Source organism: Chlorocebus sabaeus, chromosome 1 (genome assembly GCF_047675955.1).
Source record: "Chlorocebus sabaeus isolate Y175 chromosome 1, mChlSab1.0.hap1, whole genome shotgun sequence".
NCBI classification, from domain to species: domain Eukaryota; kingdom Metazoa; phylum Chordata; class Mammalia; order Primates; family Cercopithecidae; genus Chlorocebus; species Chlorocebus sabaeus.
This window is the reverse complement of record NC_132904.1, coordinates 5896796-5914883: the sequence shown is the minus strand read 5'-3', so window position 1 is coordinate 5914883 and position 18088 is coordinate 5896796. Positions and strand designations below refer to the sequence as shown.

Sequence of the window (18088 nt, the reverse complement as noted above, 5' to 3'; positions counted from 1 at the left end):
TGAGGATTTGACTAAGAAGATCATTATTGGATCTGTTTCAAGACACTCACGACAACAGTAAAAAAATGGACAAGAAAGCGCATAGTAGAGACAGGAGAACCATGGAGACATTGGATTGTTGTTACACATGAGAAATAACGAGAACTGCGAGATGGGCTCCAGGCAGCAGAGAGGTGTGAGGAGGAGACAGGGTAGATGCCCTGATCTGTTGGCTCTGGCATTTGTAGGGTGTTTTGTTGTTGTTGTTGTTGTTGTTGTTTAATGTACAGTTCAAGGCTGGGTGCAGTGGCTCAGGCCTGTAATCCCAGCACTTTCTGGAGGCCAAGTTCGGCGGATCACTTAAGGCCAGGAATTTGAGACCACCCTGGCCAACAGGGTGAAACCCTGTCTCTACTAAAAATAAAAATTAAATTAAAAAAAAGTTGGGCATGGTGGCAAACACCCATAGTCCCAGCTACTCGGGAGGCTGAAGCAGGAGAATCGCTTGAACTCAGGAGGTGGAGGTTGCAGTGAGCCAAGATCGTGCTGTGCACTCCAGCCTGGGCGACAGCGAGACACCGTCTGGGGGAAAAAAAAAAAAAGTACAGCTCAGTAGTATAGTCACACTGTTGTGTAACAGATCTTTAAAACTTTTTCGTCTTGAACTAAAACTCTGTACCCATTAAACAATTCCTCATTTCTACTTCCCCAGTCCCTAGCAGCCTCCATTCTACTTTCTGTTTCTCTGGGGTTGTCTAGTCTAGGGCTCTCATATAAATGGAATCATACAGTATTTGTCTTTGTGACTGGCTTGTTTTATTTTGCATAATGTCTTCAGAGTTCATCCCCGCTGTGGTGTGTACAGGATTTCCTTCTGTTTGAAGGCTGAATGACGTTCTGGAATATTTGGTTCTTTTAGCAGGCTGGGTATGGTTAAGTGACAGGGAGGTAAATAAACATGTGGCTGGATTGCGTGCCGCTGCTGCTGTGATTGTGGGCTTGGGTGTGGGAATAAGGAGGGAGGAAGTGAGCACCCTGGATGAGGTTCGAGTTTGCCTACCTCCTGGGGTTAAATTGGCCGGGAACCAGGCCTCCTGCTTCTCTGCTCCTTGGGAAAGACTGCTTTTGCATCTTCAGATCTCTGGAGGCACAAGTGGGTAGGGTTGGGGAAGATTCTGTCTCAGGGCTTCAGGGCTACAGGGCTGCCCCAGAGAGCCTCTGCCATTTCACCAGTCTCTGTGGTGTGGAGGTTTTGTGGACGTTCAGAATGGTTTAAAATGTTAACATGGACTCTGAGGAGCTAATCTCCTCAAAGAGATTATCAAAGACATAACAACAGAAAAGTCATTTGTATGTAATATAATTTAGTTGTAGAGTGGAACTCAGGTGGAATGGTTCCAGAGCTTTGCATACGGTAGGCAGGCACAAATATCTGTCAAGTTGACTTTTCGGAGGTTTCAGGTGAGATTTTCAAACGTTCAAGCATTTATTCCTTCTTAGTGTCAGTGGAGCCCTACGACACTCATACAGGTAAGTGGGCAAGAAGCATGGAGCGCACCCTAATTAAATACCTATGCTATGCAAGCCTTCCTTTGATTTTTGCTAAGTGAATAGTCATTATGAAATCAAACAGATGAAGTCAAGTACCTTGCTCAAAGTCACAGTCAAGCCTGTCTTTAAAATCAGAACATTTCTATTCTACACAGGTACTTCTTAGTCAGTTGTGTCTGGGATAAGCCCTTACATAACTTATACCAGGTTCCCTAGCATTCCTTCTTGCAACCTGGAGATTCCTAATTATGATAATATCCCTGATGGAATGCAGTGGTTCCCATATCCGGCTTGTCCCTAGCAAGGAATTGAGGATTCAGCACTCTGAAGGAAAAGCATGGTATGCAGTTAGAGCAGATCCACAGAGACCTGACTTCATCAGAAGAGACACATGTCTGAGGAGGTGACATTTAAAGAGAGACCTGCAGATTAGACCCAAACTTGGCCAGCAGGCAGCATAACACGAAGAGCCCCACAGACTGCAAGTGTGCCCAAGCAAGTCCTGCCGCTTCAGCGTGAGGCCAGACCTGGTTCTGTCGGACTTAGGAAGCCTAACTGCAACGCACTGCAGTGAGCCCGCAGAGTGCGCCAAGGGCAGCCAGACCTGGACTGGGAAGCAGTAAGGTTGTTTCTAGCTTATTGGAGTTGAATAACCAACATGTTCTTTTTTTAGAAAAAGAACCTTTTTACTTTTGAATAATTTAGATTTATAGAAACATTGCCAAGATAGTAAGTCCCCATATATCCTTCACTTAGCTTCCCCCAGTTTGAATATAGCCGTGGTACATTTGTCAACACTAAGAAATTAACGTTAATCCCTCTTTGTGTACGTAGCTTTGAATCTCTGTGTAGTATTTCCTTTGGAACAGTTGTTAGAAATGGGAGGTTTGAGGCCGGGCGCGGTGGCTCACGCCTATAATCCCAGCACTTTGGGAGGCCAAGGTGGGCGGATCACAAGGTCGGGAGATCAAGACCATCCCGGCTCACACAGTGAAACCCTGTCTCTACTAAAAATACCAAAAAATTAGCCGGACGTGGTAGCAGGCACCTATAGTCCCAGCTACTCAGGAGGCTGAGGCAGGAGAATGGTGTGAACCTGGGAGGTCAAGCTTGCACTGAGCAGAGATTGCGCCACTACACTCTAGCCTGGGTGATAGAAAGAGACTTGGTCTCAAAAAAAAAAAAAAAGAAATGGGAGGTTTGAGACTGTGGGGGCATTGTTAGAGTGCCCTCCAGGTGGCTGTGCCCTGCCCACCCCTGCCCTCATTGGTGAGAGTGTCTTTCTCCCACAACTCCAGTCTCTTTTGCTAATGTGTTTTTGATAAATACCTTGTGGGACATGAAACAACTAAAGCGTTTTCCAAATAAAATTTCTCCCCTCTTTTTAGCACCCAACTGGTCAGCTAACTTTGATGTCCCAATGGAAACTACCCACGGTGCTCCACTGGACTCTGTGGGATCTGACGTCTGGAGCACAGAGGAGCCAATGCCAACGAAAGAGACAGGCTGGGCTTCTTTTTCAGAGTTCACGTCTTCCCTGAGGTGAGTGAACATGTGCTGTCTCTACACCCTTCCACGGGCGACCTGGGAATGGTCAGGTGTTTGCTATTAACGTGTGTTCTTCACCTTGACTGACTTCCAGGTTGAATATACTGTCCTCAAAAAGATTAAACATCAGCATACTGACACAGCTCTGTGTTGTAAGAAACACAGTCACTATCTTCCTTTCCTTTCCTCCTGATTAATTGGAAATGGGAGTAGTTCTTGAACAAAGTAGCTTGGGAGGATGCAGTCCCAGGAAATTAGCAGGATACAGCAGAAGATGCATCTCCATGGGCTTTTCTGGCTTCACAGAGCTGTCAGGGCAGAATTGAGAACAGGAATGAGGTGAAGCCAAGAAATCCTGACAGGCACAGCACTTCTGTGTGGGGTGTGGCAAGAAAATGCAAAGTGGATCTTGAATTCAATAGATAATATGAACTTATAGTTCACTTGCAGCTAGTCCAGTGCTGTAAATTAAGGGCTCCCAATCGTTGGTAACTCAGAAGATAGGAAGAAAAACTGTTTTGGGCTGACAGTTACTGTCTTAGACAAACCAAAAAATAGGCTGAAACCCATGTTGCTTTGTAGTAACCGTAGTAATAGCATTAAGTTACTGCTCAGAGGTACAAGTGAGATTTGTGAAAAATGTCTCCAAAATAATGAGTTATTTCATCTACCCTGCTTTTCAGTACAGGACATACATTTCACCTCCTCCTTTTTTTGGTCTGTTTATAACCCGAGGATAAGAGCCTTTGGTTACTTGAGGGTGTGATTGAAGCAGCTTGCTTCTCTTTACCCTCTGTGTGCACGTCTCTGAGTTTGTGGGAGTGAGGGATAAAAGAGGAAGTGTAATGATCTCCCTCGCCCCCACCCCTTACTGCTTAGGCGTTTGATGTTTTTTACTATGTTTCCACAATTCCAACAACAAATATCATTAAGAGGGCCAGTCTCTCCCAGGCAGTGTGGCTCAAAATAAGTAAAGGTTTTTGTAAAACCAGTCAACGCAATAAATACAGTTGCCATTGTACGATGTATGTCTTTGCTGTTCAAGCTCTGGGAGACTCCTAGTGATTATGGTGGGATGAGAGGTTGGGACATGATGAGCCTGTCTAGAATGCTCTACAAAGTCCATGTCTTACTGCCCTGCTGGCTTAACAGAACATTTCCCTGCCCATACTCATCGGCTCTTTCAAACAGCTACTGGCACTTAGATCCATGTGTCGTTGGAGTTGGTAACCCAGTGACTCTCACACAGATGCTAATGTCTCCTAACAGAAACTTATTTGTAAAGGCTTATTGTGAATCATGGTGTAACTGAGGATCACTCCCTGCTGCTAATACCTGAATTGTCTCTCTTTTTTGAAAGCACAAAAGATTCTTTAAGGAGTAATTCTCCAGTGGAAATGGAAACCAGCACTGAACCTATGGACCCTCTGACTCCCAGTGTGGCTGCTCTGGCAGCGCAGCCAGAAGGTGCGTGCAGAGAGGCCTGGGCACACGGCAGGGTCACATGGCTGCTTTGCCAAACCAGACCTGACTCTCAGGCTCAGGGGCCAGTGGAGCCAAGGAAGTGAGATGGTAGGTCTGATGTCCACAGGGCAGCTGATGAAAGAAATTGTGCCTGCCCTTCTAGACGCACAGCATGCTGACTCTGGAAAGAGTAAGGGCTCTAAGTTACCAGGCATGCAGCATGCAGATTAGGAAACTGGGGTCTAGAGGGAATATGCCTGAGCCCATAGTACCCAGGGTGAATAAAACTGGAATTAGACATGTGCAGCCAAGCCTGTATGTAGTTGTTCCTTGGAGTTTGCTTTGCTCAAACACGTGGGTGTATCTGGGTTTGTTTAGAGCTATGGGACTGTTTATTTTCACTTCACCACTGTAAGCAGATTGAATAGTCCTGGGAATCTCTAAAGTTCCAGTGGGTTTTCCTGTTACTCTGCCTAGTCACATGTGTTCCTTGCACTGGTTCTGAACTGTTTTCACCTTGATGGACAGGGCTTTGGGAGGAGGGGGATGCTAGCAAAGGGAGTGTGATGGGAACTGAAAGGATGTGGAGGGCACGAATCTTGAGGTGGGCGCAAGAGTGAGTTCTTAGAAAAAGAAATGATGTGCAGGTAGAGGGTGTGAGAACCCTCCTTCCCTGGGGCCAGGGAAAGGAATAAAACCATTAACTAATGCTGGTTTCGTCATTCTCCTGGACATTTGATACAGATTCCCACATTTTATTCCTCAGTGGTTCTGTAAGTGAGTGCACTGATCCCCCTTTTCTGGATAAGGAAACTCAGGTTATAGATGAGGTTCCTCGTCCAAGTAGTCTACAGCTAGGAAGTGGTGATGTCTATGTTTGAATCCAGGAAGCCTCACCTCGGCCAGGCTTATCACCTATGTGGCTTCCTATTAGAGAACAAGGAAATGAGCCACCAGCAACACCACAAGAAAATAATTTTTAAAACAAAGAAAAGCAAATAGAGCCCAACTGAGGAGAACAAGCGAGTAGAGGGTAGAATGTGTAACTGCCTGCTGTGCCCCAGACTGGAACAGTTAGGGGCACAAGTGTCTGCTGGGAGAAGCTGTGTATGGAGGTGGACGCTGAGCTGGGAGGGATGTAGGGGACTTGCTAGTCTCTAGTAAAGAAAACCCATGAAACCCCTCTTTAGTGGGCACCTTTAAGAAGTCCATGCCCATCAAGAATGTGGCCCAGGCACAGCAGACAGAAGCCATCTCCCTCTTGTTTTCTTCGAGCAGTAGATGTCACGTTGGTTAGATGGGTTTGTACAGTGGTGGGGTGCCAGTTCCTTTTCGGACTTATTGTGTGTGACCATCAGCTGTGTTCTTTTCAGTGCCAGGCAGTATGGCCATGGAAGCCAGCTCTGACGGAGAGGAGGATGCAGAAAGTACAGACAAGGTAACTGAGACAGTGATGAATGGCGGCATGAAGGAAACGCTCAGCCTCACTGTAGATGCCAAGACAGAGACTGCGGTCTTCAAAAGGTAACCAGGGGTGAGATCCTGCTGGTAGCTTCAGGTTATTGGGAGGATGGTGGGGCAGAAACCTCAAACATTACAATTTTTAATTTGATTCAAATGAATGTTCAGATACTAGCTTGATGTCTTTCTACTGTCTCCATTAAACACAATAAATCTTAATGAAAAGATGGCGAGTTTAGGCCCCTAAGTGTCTTTTCCCCCATAAATGTGTTCAGAAGACTGTATTTTACATCTAGCAGTTTGATAGAACTATGAGAATTGATAAATCTTTAATCACAGTAGAAATTGGGTTGTGTAGCAACTACAGAGCATGGCCCATGAAAACTGGTTTCAGTAACATACAGATGATTATCTCTGGACATAATGTAGTCATGAAAATTCAGTAGCAAAATGATAGCTTTAAAAAAAAAGTGACACTTAGAAATTAGCCTCCCTTCTAAACTCAAAAAAAGGAATTGTAATGGAAATTAAAAACCTAAAACTGAGAGAATAATGGGGAAAATGTCAGTCAAAACTTCCGGACTACAGCTAAGCCTGCGCTTAGAGCTTTAGTCCTCATCTTAGAGACCCTTCCAGTCATTACAAGAAGAAATGCCTCCCAGCTTTTTACCGAGTCACTACACAACAAGGAGCGAAAGAAGAAAGCTGATTGTAGAGACTGATTTCATACATGAGTGTGGATTCTCTAAACTTCTAAGTTAAAAGCTCGCAAACCATATATAGCAATGTATTTTAAAGTCATGACCAAGGATATGTGCTCCAGTGTGACAATGTAAACACCAATGTGTACATGGTAAAAATTATTCAGAGTGATTCACAGAATGAGAAAAGCATTTGATTACAAATTAAAGCTGTTCATGATTTTCGTTGCAGCCTAGGACTAGAAAGCAAGCAGGTGAAACTGATAAGTATCTCTAGAAAATCTAGAGTAGACTTGATTCTTCACAGTGAGGCATTAGAAGTATTCCCTTTAAAGACAAGAACCAGAAAATGGGACCTACAGTTGATATGTGTCTTCAGCACTGTGCTGGTGGCCTTAGCAAATGCAGCATACCAAATAAATAGATAAATGTCGTTGTTTATAGACTATGATTTATACATAAAAATTCCAAGTGAATCTGTAGAAAAAGATTAATAGAAAAGTTTAGCAAGTTTACTGGAGATCTACAAAAATCACTTGCATCCTACAAATCACTACAAGATATTCCATATGTGCCTGTTTGTTTTTAATAAAAATGTAAAACCTTATCTATAACTAGGAATATGACCTTTATGGGAAAACAGTTTAAAACCTCATTGAATATATTGAAGACCTGAATATAAATATCAAGATTTACCATGTTTATCAATGTGAGGATATCTTTAGAATTTCTGAACAAGTTAGTCTGTGCAATTAATGAAATTGCCATCAAAATCCCAATAGAGATTTTCATGGAAATTGAGAAACTGATTGTAATAGTCATAAAGAAGACCAAAGAGAGCCACGAATAGCCAAAAACATTTTAAAGAAAAAAAGTGAGGGGCTTCACCATATTAGATATCAAGACTTAGTAAAGCTGGCTGAGTGTGGTGGCTTGCACCTGTAATCCCAGCACTTTAGAAGGATTAAGCAGGCAGATTGCTTGAGCCCAGGAATTCGAGACCAGCCTAGGCAACATGGCAAAACCCTGTCTCTACAAAAGATACAAAAATTAGCTGAGTGTGGTGGTGTGTGCCTGTGGTCCCAGCTACTTGGGGCTGCTGAGGTCGAGGCTGCAGTGAGTCATGTCCCACACTGCACTCCAGCCTGGGAGACAAAGTGAGACCCTGTCTCAAACAAAAACAAAAACAAAACTTGGTAAAGCTACTGAGATGGTGTGGCTTTGGCAAGAAAGAATTCACAAAGAGACCCCCTCCACTACATGAACTTGTTACATGTTAGAATGCCATTATAATTCAGTGAGGAAAGAGTGGACTAGTAAATAGTGATTATCCACAAAGTAGAAAAATAAAATTAGATGTTTTGTCTCAACATAAATATGAAAAGCATGAACTGTACAGCTTTTAGAAGACAACAAAACAGTATCTTTACAGTTTGGGTATGAGGCATTTTTTTAACCATAAAAAGCCAAACTATAAAGGAAAATATTGGTAAGTTTGACTTTAATTTCTAAAAACCCAGAAGACATAAAATGAAAAGCCACAACCAGTAAAGAACCAGTAGCCAGGATATTAGAAAGAATGTAATATCAATAAGAGATAGTCTAATTTTTTTAAATGAACAAAGGATTCAAACAAGCAGCTGTCTGTGGAGGAAAACAAGGAGCAAACCAAATCCGGAGTAAATGGGACCTGTCAGTTACAGTAGTAAGTAGATGCTGTTTCATGCTCACCAGTCTGCTAATTCCTGTCTTAAGTTGTTAGAGAAAATAGAAAAAGTACAAAACCTGCCTGGCTCATTTTATGAGGGCAGTGAAATCTGAATTCCAAAACCAGATGAAGATAATTACAGAAAATGATCAGTTCATGCCACTTATGGGCTACTGAATGCAAAAATCCTGTGTAAGGTATTTGCTGACTGGATCCAACAGTGTATTAAAAATAATTTATAATGATTAGTTAGGGTTTTATCCTGGAAGGCAAGGATGGCTCAAAGTCAGAGAAATCTGTCAGTTTAATCTCCATATATGGTATTAAACAGAAAGTCATTTGATTTTTTTTTTATAAGGTTCCATAGCTATATATGATTAAAACTCTGAGAAAACCAGTAACAGAAGTGAATTTATTCTCTGCCTCTTGGTCTCAAGCCATCCTCCCACCTCAGCCTCCCAAGTAGCTAGGACTAGGACTACAGGCACACGCCACCATGCCCAGCAAATTTTTGTAGGGTTTTTTTTGTAGTGACGGGGTTTCACCATGTTGCCCAGGCTGGTCTCAAACTCCTGAGCTCAAGCAATCCACCTGCCTCCACCTCCCAAAGTGCTGGGATTACAGACGTGAGCCACCGCACCCAGCCATGAATTTCATTAACTTGGTATAAGTTAAATACCAATATCAAAGTACTACAGCAAAACTTATCCCTAATGAGGAAATTTTAGGTGCATTCACTTTAAGACAAAGACCAAATAAGGATGACCATTTTCACTGCCAGTGTTAGGCAGTCCTGGAAGGAAAAGGAAATAGAGTTATAGGTAAAGATCAGGAGGAAGTGATAAAACTGTTGTTCTTTGCAGGTGGTAATGATTACCTACAACCAAGTCAGTAGCAAACTTGTAACTAATAAGAATTCAGTAAAGCTATTGAGTAAGAAATCAGTTTTAAAAATTAGTAGTCTTTTTCTTCATCAGTAGTAAGCAACCAGAACCTACAATAAAAAGCAAGGTATTATTCCAAAACACATCAAAATATAAATTATTCAGGAATGATCTTAACCCAAGTCTCAATAGAGAAAACTTGAAGAAATCTGGACAAGTGGAGACCATGGCATAGCTTAGTGCTGCAAAGACATTTGCCATCTTGAAGTTAGTGTTTAACACAGTCTCAATCCAAATTTCAGTTGGATTTTTAGAAGGAACGTAATACTCTAAAACTTATATGGAAAAATAAAGGTTCCCAAATTGCTTAGAGGTAACCAAAAGGGAAGACTGAAAAAGAGACTTGCCCTGCCAGATACTCAGTCACACTGCAAAGTCACAGTGATTGGAACAGTTTTGATAGTAGCGTCCAAACGGGTCCAGGTGTCAGTGTGATGAAATAGAGGGATTAATAATGGGGAGGAGAGAGGAACAGCTGGCTCACCAAAAGGAAAAGTCAGGGGAGATCCTCCCTAATCTACATCCTAAAACAGCTCCAGCTGGATTAAAAGACAATAAGAAAAACATATGCAGTGCTTTCTGTGCACCAGGCCCTGCTCTCTACACACTTCATGTGTGGTAACTCATGGATTATTCTTAGGCACCCTGTGAGATAGGTACTGGGATTATTATCCCTGCTTTCCAGGTGAGGAAACTTAGGCACTACAGTTAAGTGATGTGGCCGGAGGCCAGAGTCTCATGATGGTTAATAAAAGAAATAGAGAATGTCTTCTTAATCTGTGGGCAGAAAGGGATTTCTGTATCTATCTATTTCATCTGTCTGTCATCTATCTGTCTGTCTGTCTGTCTATCTAATCTATCATCTGTCAGTCTGTATCTAATCTAGATTTTTTTTTTGAAGACGAGGTCTTGCTGTGTTGCCCAGGCTGGAATGCAGTGGTGTAATCATAGTTCACTGTAACCTCCAACTCCTGAGCTCAAGCAGTCCTCCCACCTCAGCCTCCCAAGTAGCTGGAACTACAGGTGTGTGCCACCACTCCTGGCTTTTTTTGTTTGTTTACTTTTTTATTTTTGTGGCCCAGACTGGTCTCAAACTCCTGGCTTCAAGTGAGCCTCCTTCCTCGGCAGGACTTCTTTAAAAAAACAGAAAGCCTTCAAAAACAGAAACTATAATGCAAAGAGTTGAGTTAGATTATATTAAAGTTAAGAATTTCTGGCTGATGAAATGCTGCAGACAAAATTAAGAGGCTGATGGCAAACTAAAAAAAAAAAAAAAATCTGCAGTAGCTAAATCAACAAGAGACATTAAATATTCAAGGACTTCCTATAAACTAGTAAGAAGAAGAAAACCCAAATCAGAAAATTGGCAAAAGATAACAGTCTATAGACACTTAAAAGCTTAAAAAAAAAATTGCTCAAAACTCAGAGAATTATAAATAACAATATAGCACTTGATACTCTTCTTACGTGAGTAGCAGTTAAAGGTGGATGATGCTGAGTGGCGGCGGGCTGCAGCCTGCAGGGCCCTGGTGGCCTGCTGGTGAGGAATACAGACCGGGGCCGTCATTCTGGGTAGTAGCCCGGGGTTCTTTGTAGGTAGAAAAATGGCCTACAACTCTCCACTCCTGGGCGTCAAGTACTGAGAAATGCCCAGACAGGTCTGCCGGGGCCATGGACGGTGATGGTCATCACAACACCCTGCATGGAAGTGTGGAGGTGGAGGACAGCTTTGGTTGGGAGAAGCCACGCAGTGTGGTAGGTGCATGCCACGGGTGCTGTGCCACAGTCAGCAGGGACAGTGGGTCTCCCCAACTGGCTGAGTTAAGAGGTAAATACAATGAGATGTAGGGTTGAATCCATCCCAGTTAGTGATTCAGAATACATGTATGTTATGACTATATATTTTTTAAAGAATTAGAATTAGAAACACATTAGTTGCTTTGAAGGGAAAGGAGTGGAGAGTGGGGATGAAGAAGAGTAACTTAAGAATGGACCAGCTAATTCAGATGATCACTGAATCATATGATTTTCACTCATTTTCCTACTTATGAATTGCTTGGAACTATCTGGAAATGACCCAAGAAAACATCCTAATGAGGTTTTTCATAAGCAAAATCGAGGACAGAATCAGCTCTGAGTGATAGACCTTTCCACAAGGAACCTCTAACTGACCTTTCACTCTTATTAGTGCCATTTCAATGATGTAAAAAGGGGACTCACAGACTGAATAGGCAGAGTCTAAATTTCTAGCCCACAGAGCTGAGGAAAGTATCTCTTGTGTCTTTCTCCACCAAGAACCACCTCGGGGGAAAAACAATCCTTCTGGGTCTCGTTTTCCCCAAATCCTCTGTGCCCTTAGGGTCAGCTCTTGGCCCCCACTTCTCCCTCGTGGCATTCGTGCTTCTTACACATTGTTCGAGGGCAACTCGAGGAGCCATGAAATCTGATGCAGTCATCACGGTGACCTCCTCCTGTGACTGAGACTTCCAGCCAGCAAGCTGATGGGGTCTGTCTTGCTGCTTTAATGGTGGGCTTTGCCCCAAAAGCAAAGTGCTTTAACTAAAGACTCATTCCTTCAAACAGGTTCTTTGACACCTTCACCGAGTCTGCAGTTTTGCTTACGTGCAGTCGTGGACATATTATTCCCCCAAATTCCTCATTTCTAGGAGTATTCTGAAACTCTTGTACATTTCTTTTTCTGTTTTGCACACTGGGCTTCAGAGTGTTGAAATCCTATCGGTATGTACGGTGTTATGGGACCATTCTTTATCAGACGCCAGCCACATTACATTGTCCCTCTTTTGGTTCCCACCTGTGTGCAACCCTTTCCTTTTGTGATTCCCCAGTCACTGTCTGTGGTCCCTGTGATCATGCACCCTGCGCATGCTCGGTCCCAGGACGCTTTGCCTCTGTGGCAGTCATGACTCCAGAGCCATCTGCATGTGACCTCATCCTCTGGTGCCTAGGTGCTGGTCCCTAGGGTGTTTGATGTGCCTGTCATCCTCTTTACTGCAGTGAGGAAGGGAAACTGTCTACCTCTCAAGATGCTGCTTGTAAAGACGCGGAGGAGAGCCCCGAGACTGCAGAGGCAAAGTGTGCCGCTCCCCGACCTCCCAGCAGTAGTCCCGAGCAGAGGTAACCACCCGCCTCCTCACACCCACCCTGGCCCTGCCCCGACCTTGCCTGTTACTTCCTGGGAGTTGGAAGGGGACTAGAGGGGTGGTTTACAGCTGTGCTCAAGTCTTCGGCCACTGACCTGGCAGGACAGGGTTTTCTCAGTCCTTACTGAGCTGATTCTGACTGAACTGAGAACTTAGAAACAGCAGTTCCTCTCCTTAGCACAGAAGCTGAAAACCAGTTTTTAGAGACTCTTTAACATCACTTGCTCTTTTAGAAGTGGGTCTGAACAGAGGGGTCTCCTTGCCCTTGTTGGTGAGGTAATGAGCTCAGGGTGGCATTGAGCCCCTTCAGGACTTGAGTTCTCAGTGGCCTCACTAAAGTCATGCAGCTGCCAGGCACAAGCAGATCGTGTAGTGCCTGTTTGCCCACAGTCCTGCCTGTGTGACACAAGGAGAACTTGCTGGAGTTCTTTCATACATGTAGCTAAATAATTCTTAGTGCTTGAGTGACTCCCTGTAATCTTAAGTATGAAATGCCCACTCTCAGAGCTGTGTCACTTGGAATGTGATGTTTTGTTTCTAGTCACTCTTTGCTTAGCCTGAGCCAGTGGTCTGAAGGGATGGGCCAGTCTAAGCCTCAGCCGCCTGGAGCCCATGCCAGGCCCTTAGCAAGACTGAGCATGGCCCAAAGATAAGGCTACACCCCTGGTCCACAGGAAGCTTTGTTCAGCACTTCCCACAATTAACTTCTGTGAGCACATGTAGCTCAGATTGTATATTCCTTCCATAAGGAATAAAGTGATCTTTAAAGCTATTTCAGAGAAGTTTTAACCCCCCCCCACCCCCACCCCATCCTCCCCAAAATCTTGCCAGCATTGTGTGAGAGCATAACCAGTGGGAACCAGCAGGGAGCACTCTTTGTTGGTCCAAAATCCTGTATTCACAGTGTAGTAAACTGTTTGTGTTCTTCCTGTGGAAATCGTAGCCAAAATAAAGCATTTGTTTTTGTGATTAAAAATATCTTTTTGCATATAAAACAAATTAAGAACTGTTTGAGCATGTTGGCTCTAGCGAAGGCTTTGAGGGGAAGAGGCAGGGTGGCCCTCTAGCACTGGGAAGTCACCTCAACTCTGCTTCTAAGGATTGGGCAAGTCACTCTTTTTCTTGGGGTTTTCAATGTATTTGTCTAATGGTCCTTTATAGGTCTAATTCCCAATCAATTGTGTCAGCTCTGATTTCTACCTATAAATTTCCTTTATATTGAGGGCTGCCTAGGAGGCAAGATCGTCCAGGTCCATCCCAGTTTGGGGAGTTGCTTCAGGGGAATATTCTTGGTTTTTCTGTCATAAGGATGCACAAAGCTCTGGAGTCATTTCCTTGGCTTTCCAGAGCACAGAAGCATCGTTTGCGTTAAGGGGAAACCACTTGCTCTCCCGTGGCTGGGAATGCCTGCTCTGAAGATCCCTGCCCTAACCTGCAGGGCCAAGGGATGGAGGAAAAGCTGGGGTGAGCCAGTGGAAGAAGAGGGGCATCACTCGGGTTCATGCCTTTGTCCATCTATCCTTCTTCCATCTGACACACATTTGTGTGTGTTGGCCACTGGTCTAGGCCAGTGCAGCACACGGACACCCAGTATCTCGGGGCATACTGGAGGCACGTTCATGAAGAAGCCAAGAAGCCACGAAGAAGGGATAGGGGTCCATGTGAGCTGGGGTGCGGGGGAGAGGATCTCTGAGAAGGTGACACTGGAGCAGGCATTAGGGCAGACCTAGAGTGCGTCCTAGATTGCACGTGTTCTAAAGCAACGTATGACAACATGGGAGATAGAAGCTCACCCGTCTTCCCTGTGTGGTTCCCGTCCCAGCCAGATAATGCACTGCAGTTCCTTGGATTGGCAGGCGCACCGTTTACTGTCACACTTAAAGATCTGCAGTGCCACATGATCTCACTTTTCACAACTGTTTTATCAAGCATGTTCTTTGTGCTTCCGGTGTGCTAAGCATGCTGCGCACATTATGTCCTTATTCCATATGTACACTAGTGAAGCCTTGTGGGCTGTGAGAGGGTTATTTTCCCTTTTTACAGAGGAGAAAACAGAACTGAGAGGGGCTAAAAAATCTACTTATAAGATCATTCAGTTTGTTCAGTGAAGGCAGGTTATATACCGGCTATGTCTGGTTCCAGAAGTCTCAGTTCCTATGTCTCTCATACATGGAGCCACCATCAGATGTAAGTGAGCAGAGTGGATTGTGTGTGCAGAGCTGACTTCTTGGCTCACTGTATAACCAGCAGGTGTAAGGCATGGAAAGCATTCTAGCTGTAAATTGTGAATGGTAATGGAAAAGTGCTTGTGGGCATCCCAGTTACAGCCCTAAGCACCCTTTCCCAAGTCTGCTTGATACAATTTTGGTTAAGCCCTCCAGAATACATTATATATTCAAGTTATAATTTTGGCAGGAAGGCGAAACCTGGACACTTTGTTATATACTGTCCCACCTCTTACTCCCTCCCAGTTTTGAGCCTAACATTTGCTTTGCGGGATCTTCAAGCGGAGACCTTTTTTTTTCCAGTAGTTTGTTTTATTTGCAAACCTTTTCTTTCATTTCTCCCCCTCCCCCCCACCTTTCCTAGTAGCAGAATCCTGTTTCCAAGTGAAATAGTATGTGGATTCCAGTGTGTGGGTCACATAAAAGCGTTCTTGAAGGAGGGGTGAGCACATAGCTCCTGAAGGCTCTGGAAGCCACAGTTTATACCCCACTGACCTAGTCCGTCCTTGTGCTTCTCGAGGCCGCGGTGGGGCGGTTTTCCCAGAGCATTTGCTCTGCTGCAGCCCTTGCCAAATGCCTGCTCACCTGGTGATGAAGCTTAGATGCCACTCAGATTTTTCTAGAGCTTTATCTCCATTCATTTACATGTCATTTTATTAAAAACTATTGAGTTCAAAACAATATTAAAATAAGCGGTCCCTGCCCTTGGGGGAGCTCAGCGAAGTGGGTTTTGTTTTTCGTGTTTCTGCCGCAAGTACCTCTGATGCCTGTCTGTTGCTCCCTAGGACTGGCCAGCCAAGCGCACCGGGTGACACTTCAGTGAATGGCCCTGTATGACGGGTGACGTCTGCTGCTGCTGACTGAGGACTGCAGACCGCCACCACTCAGGGGCTCTGGAGGGGTCAGCTGGAGCCCACCAAGCTGTCACTGCTGCACTCACTCTGCAAGGGATCAGGACCAGCAACCTTTATATTCTAGATTCTAAGACATTGTACAGAGAAATTCAGAAGTGTAAAAATATTGCACATTGACAAATACCAAGAATTTTTGCGTATGTTTATATTGTATTGTTCTAAATAATGGGTAGCCTGTGAAATAAGATCTTGCCACCCATGTAATAATAGTAGTAATACTATAGTTAAAATGGCTGTAAGAATAGTTTTATAAAAGTGAATACACAGATCTATTGTATTTGAAACATAACTATTTGACAATTATTAGTGTGACCAAAGTATTAGGCGGTTTTCATACATTTTTCACCTTGTACAAAATTATGAATTCATTTTTCTTCCAGGCTGGCAAGGAGTTGTAGAATGAAAATGCCCTCTGTTATTTTGGTTGTTCTAACTTACAAAAGTGATTTTGAATAAGAAATATTTGGTGTTCTTTTTATAACCAGTTTTCGATTGATAATTGTTTTCTGTATTGTTTAAAATGGATCAAAAATGTAAGTCTATTGGTAGAGATTAAGTATTTATTGCTACATCATAGTTGATAAATTGATGTTATTGTAAAGCCATATGTTCTGTTCAAGTCTTGTTTGCTTGAAATGATTATTCCTACAAGTGAAACACTAGACTATTTGGAGTGTATATGGCTTGTGTTTGGGTTTTTTTTTCTTTTTTTTTTGGCTTTTGTTTTTGTTTTTTGTTTCGTTTGGTAGTTCATCTGCCTTTTAACCCATTCACCAAAATTTACCTTGTTAACAAGCATCACCAATGAACATTTCAGAGCAATCTGCATATTTAACAGACCTAAATCCTATTAGGCAAGTCAGTTGAAAATGCTCGTGCTGCTAATGGAATTAGAGTGCGTTCATTTTACAGGCTAGTATTTTAAAAGTAGAAATCAAAATCTGGCACCGAAGCATGCTAATTGTTTACTGTACCTTGTGAGGTTTTCACTCATAAATTTAAACCAGTGTATTTTTTTAGAACTGGTTTGTGTATATATATAGTGATTATGGATACTAATTCAATGTAATTTATAATTTTCTATGTCAATATAAAAATACATCATAGCCTTCTCAAACAGCTGAAGCAATATATTGTATATTGCCATATCGTCTGGTGAAAGGGTTAAATTACTTCACCTCTTGCACTTTTAGATGCAAATCAGTTTTTCATTTCTGTAATAGAAAATTATTCACGTATTTTTACATCATTTGTTTTTCCTGACCAGTATTTAAAACCAAAAGGATATTCTGAAAAATGGCCAACAATTTTTTTAGAAATAGCATCCCAAGCAGCGTGCCTAAACATTACATTGCATATGGAAATAAAAGAATCAAACGTCTAATGCCTTATTTCTGATTTCCTTTTTCATTTGAAGTGGTGTAGAGACTCCAGCACTCACAGGACAGTGGAGTCAGCAGTAAGCCCTGGGACAGGTGGCAAGAGTGGCTCCCTTGACCTTTGCACGCCTCCTGAGGAACCCACTTTCCCGGGTGAGCTCCTCTCTGAAGAGACTGTCCTCGGGCCTCCTCTGGAATCAGCACTGCCAGAGGACAGGGCTCCTCCTGCTTGCCTCAGGACTGCCTGGCTTGTGTGGCATTGGACTTCGGGAATTGCTGGTAGATAACATGCTCTGGTCTCACCTGGTGGCAAGCTTTGCCAGCCCTGGCCAGGGTTTGGCTCCAGTGGTGGCACATGTGGCCTCCGTGGTATGGACCTGGTGGCTTCTCCATCCCACCGTGGCCTCCGTGGTATGGACCAGGTGGCCTCTGCGGTATGGACCAGGTGGCTTCTCCATCCCACCGTGGCCTCCGTGGTATGGACCAGGTGGCTTCTCCATCCCACCCAAGGTAACAGTGTCTCGCTTCACCCACAGGCTGCTAGTGAGGGAGCCTCTGGGACTTTTCTTTGGGGCAGCATTTTGTTTTGTCTTTCGTGGCAGGGAAAGGATGTGATGATGGGGAGGACAGTTCTTTTGGAGGTTGGAGGGGCCAAGCCAAGGACAGGAGCGAGCGTGCCCTCATTTTGTTTCTACTTTAATTTCTGTGTGTCGGCCATACTGAATTATGAGACTAACAGATGTCTACAATACAATACCTGTATTCAAAATAACAAAAATAAAGCCTGATTCTTTGTTTCTAGAAATCTCTTGTACCTTGCTTGGGCTTTTAATGGGTTGATGTGTCCTGCCATTAGGTCCCGTGTTACACTAGGTCCTGTGTGAGAAAGACCGCACTGCACTGTGCGAGAATGGCCTCTGGGATCAGGGGCTCATCCTCCCCACTGCAGTAGCCCAGGTGCCCAGAGGAGGCAGTGCCTGACACTGGTGCTCAGTCTTAGGACGGTTCCATGGGTTCTTCTGGACCTCCAGGTGGTTCACTTTATGTGCAGCG

The 18088-nt window shown here is 43.8% G+C and overlaps 1 protein-coding gene across 24 annotated transcripts in view; it reads left to right on the top strand.

Moving 5' to 3' along the window:
* PPP6R3 (protein phosphatase 6 regulatory subunit 3) overlaps positions 1–17840 on the top strand; it is a 155863-nt gene extending 138023 nt beyond the window's left edge. For 16 of the 24 annotated variants that reach the window (XM_037998925.2, XM_073010350.1, XM_073010500.1 and 13 more), the window contains 4 exons: positions 2919–3072; positions 4439–4545; positions 5916–6066; positions 12078–12365. In XM_037998925.2, the coding sequence (XP_037854853.2) occupies positions 2919–3072; positions 4439–4545; positions 5916–6066; positions 12078–12336 (671 nt within the window). In that variant the 3' untranslated portion in view covers positions 12337–12365. The other 8 variants (XM_007960181.3, XM_037998923.2, XM_037998921.2 and 5 more) reach the window with 1 other exon arrangement.
* Positions 17841–18088: the final 248 nt, after the last annotated feature.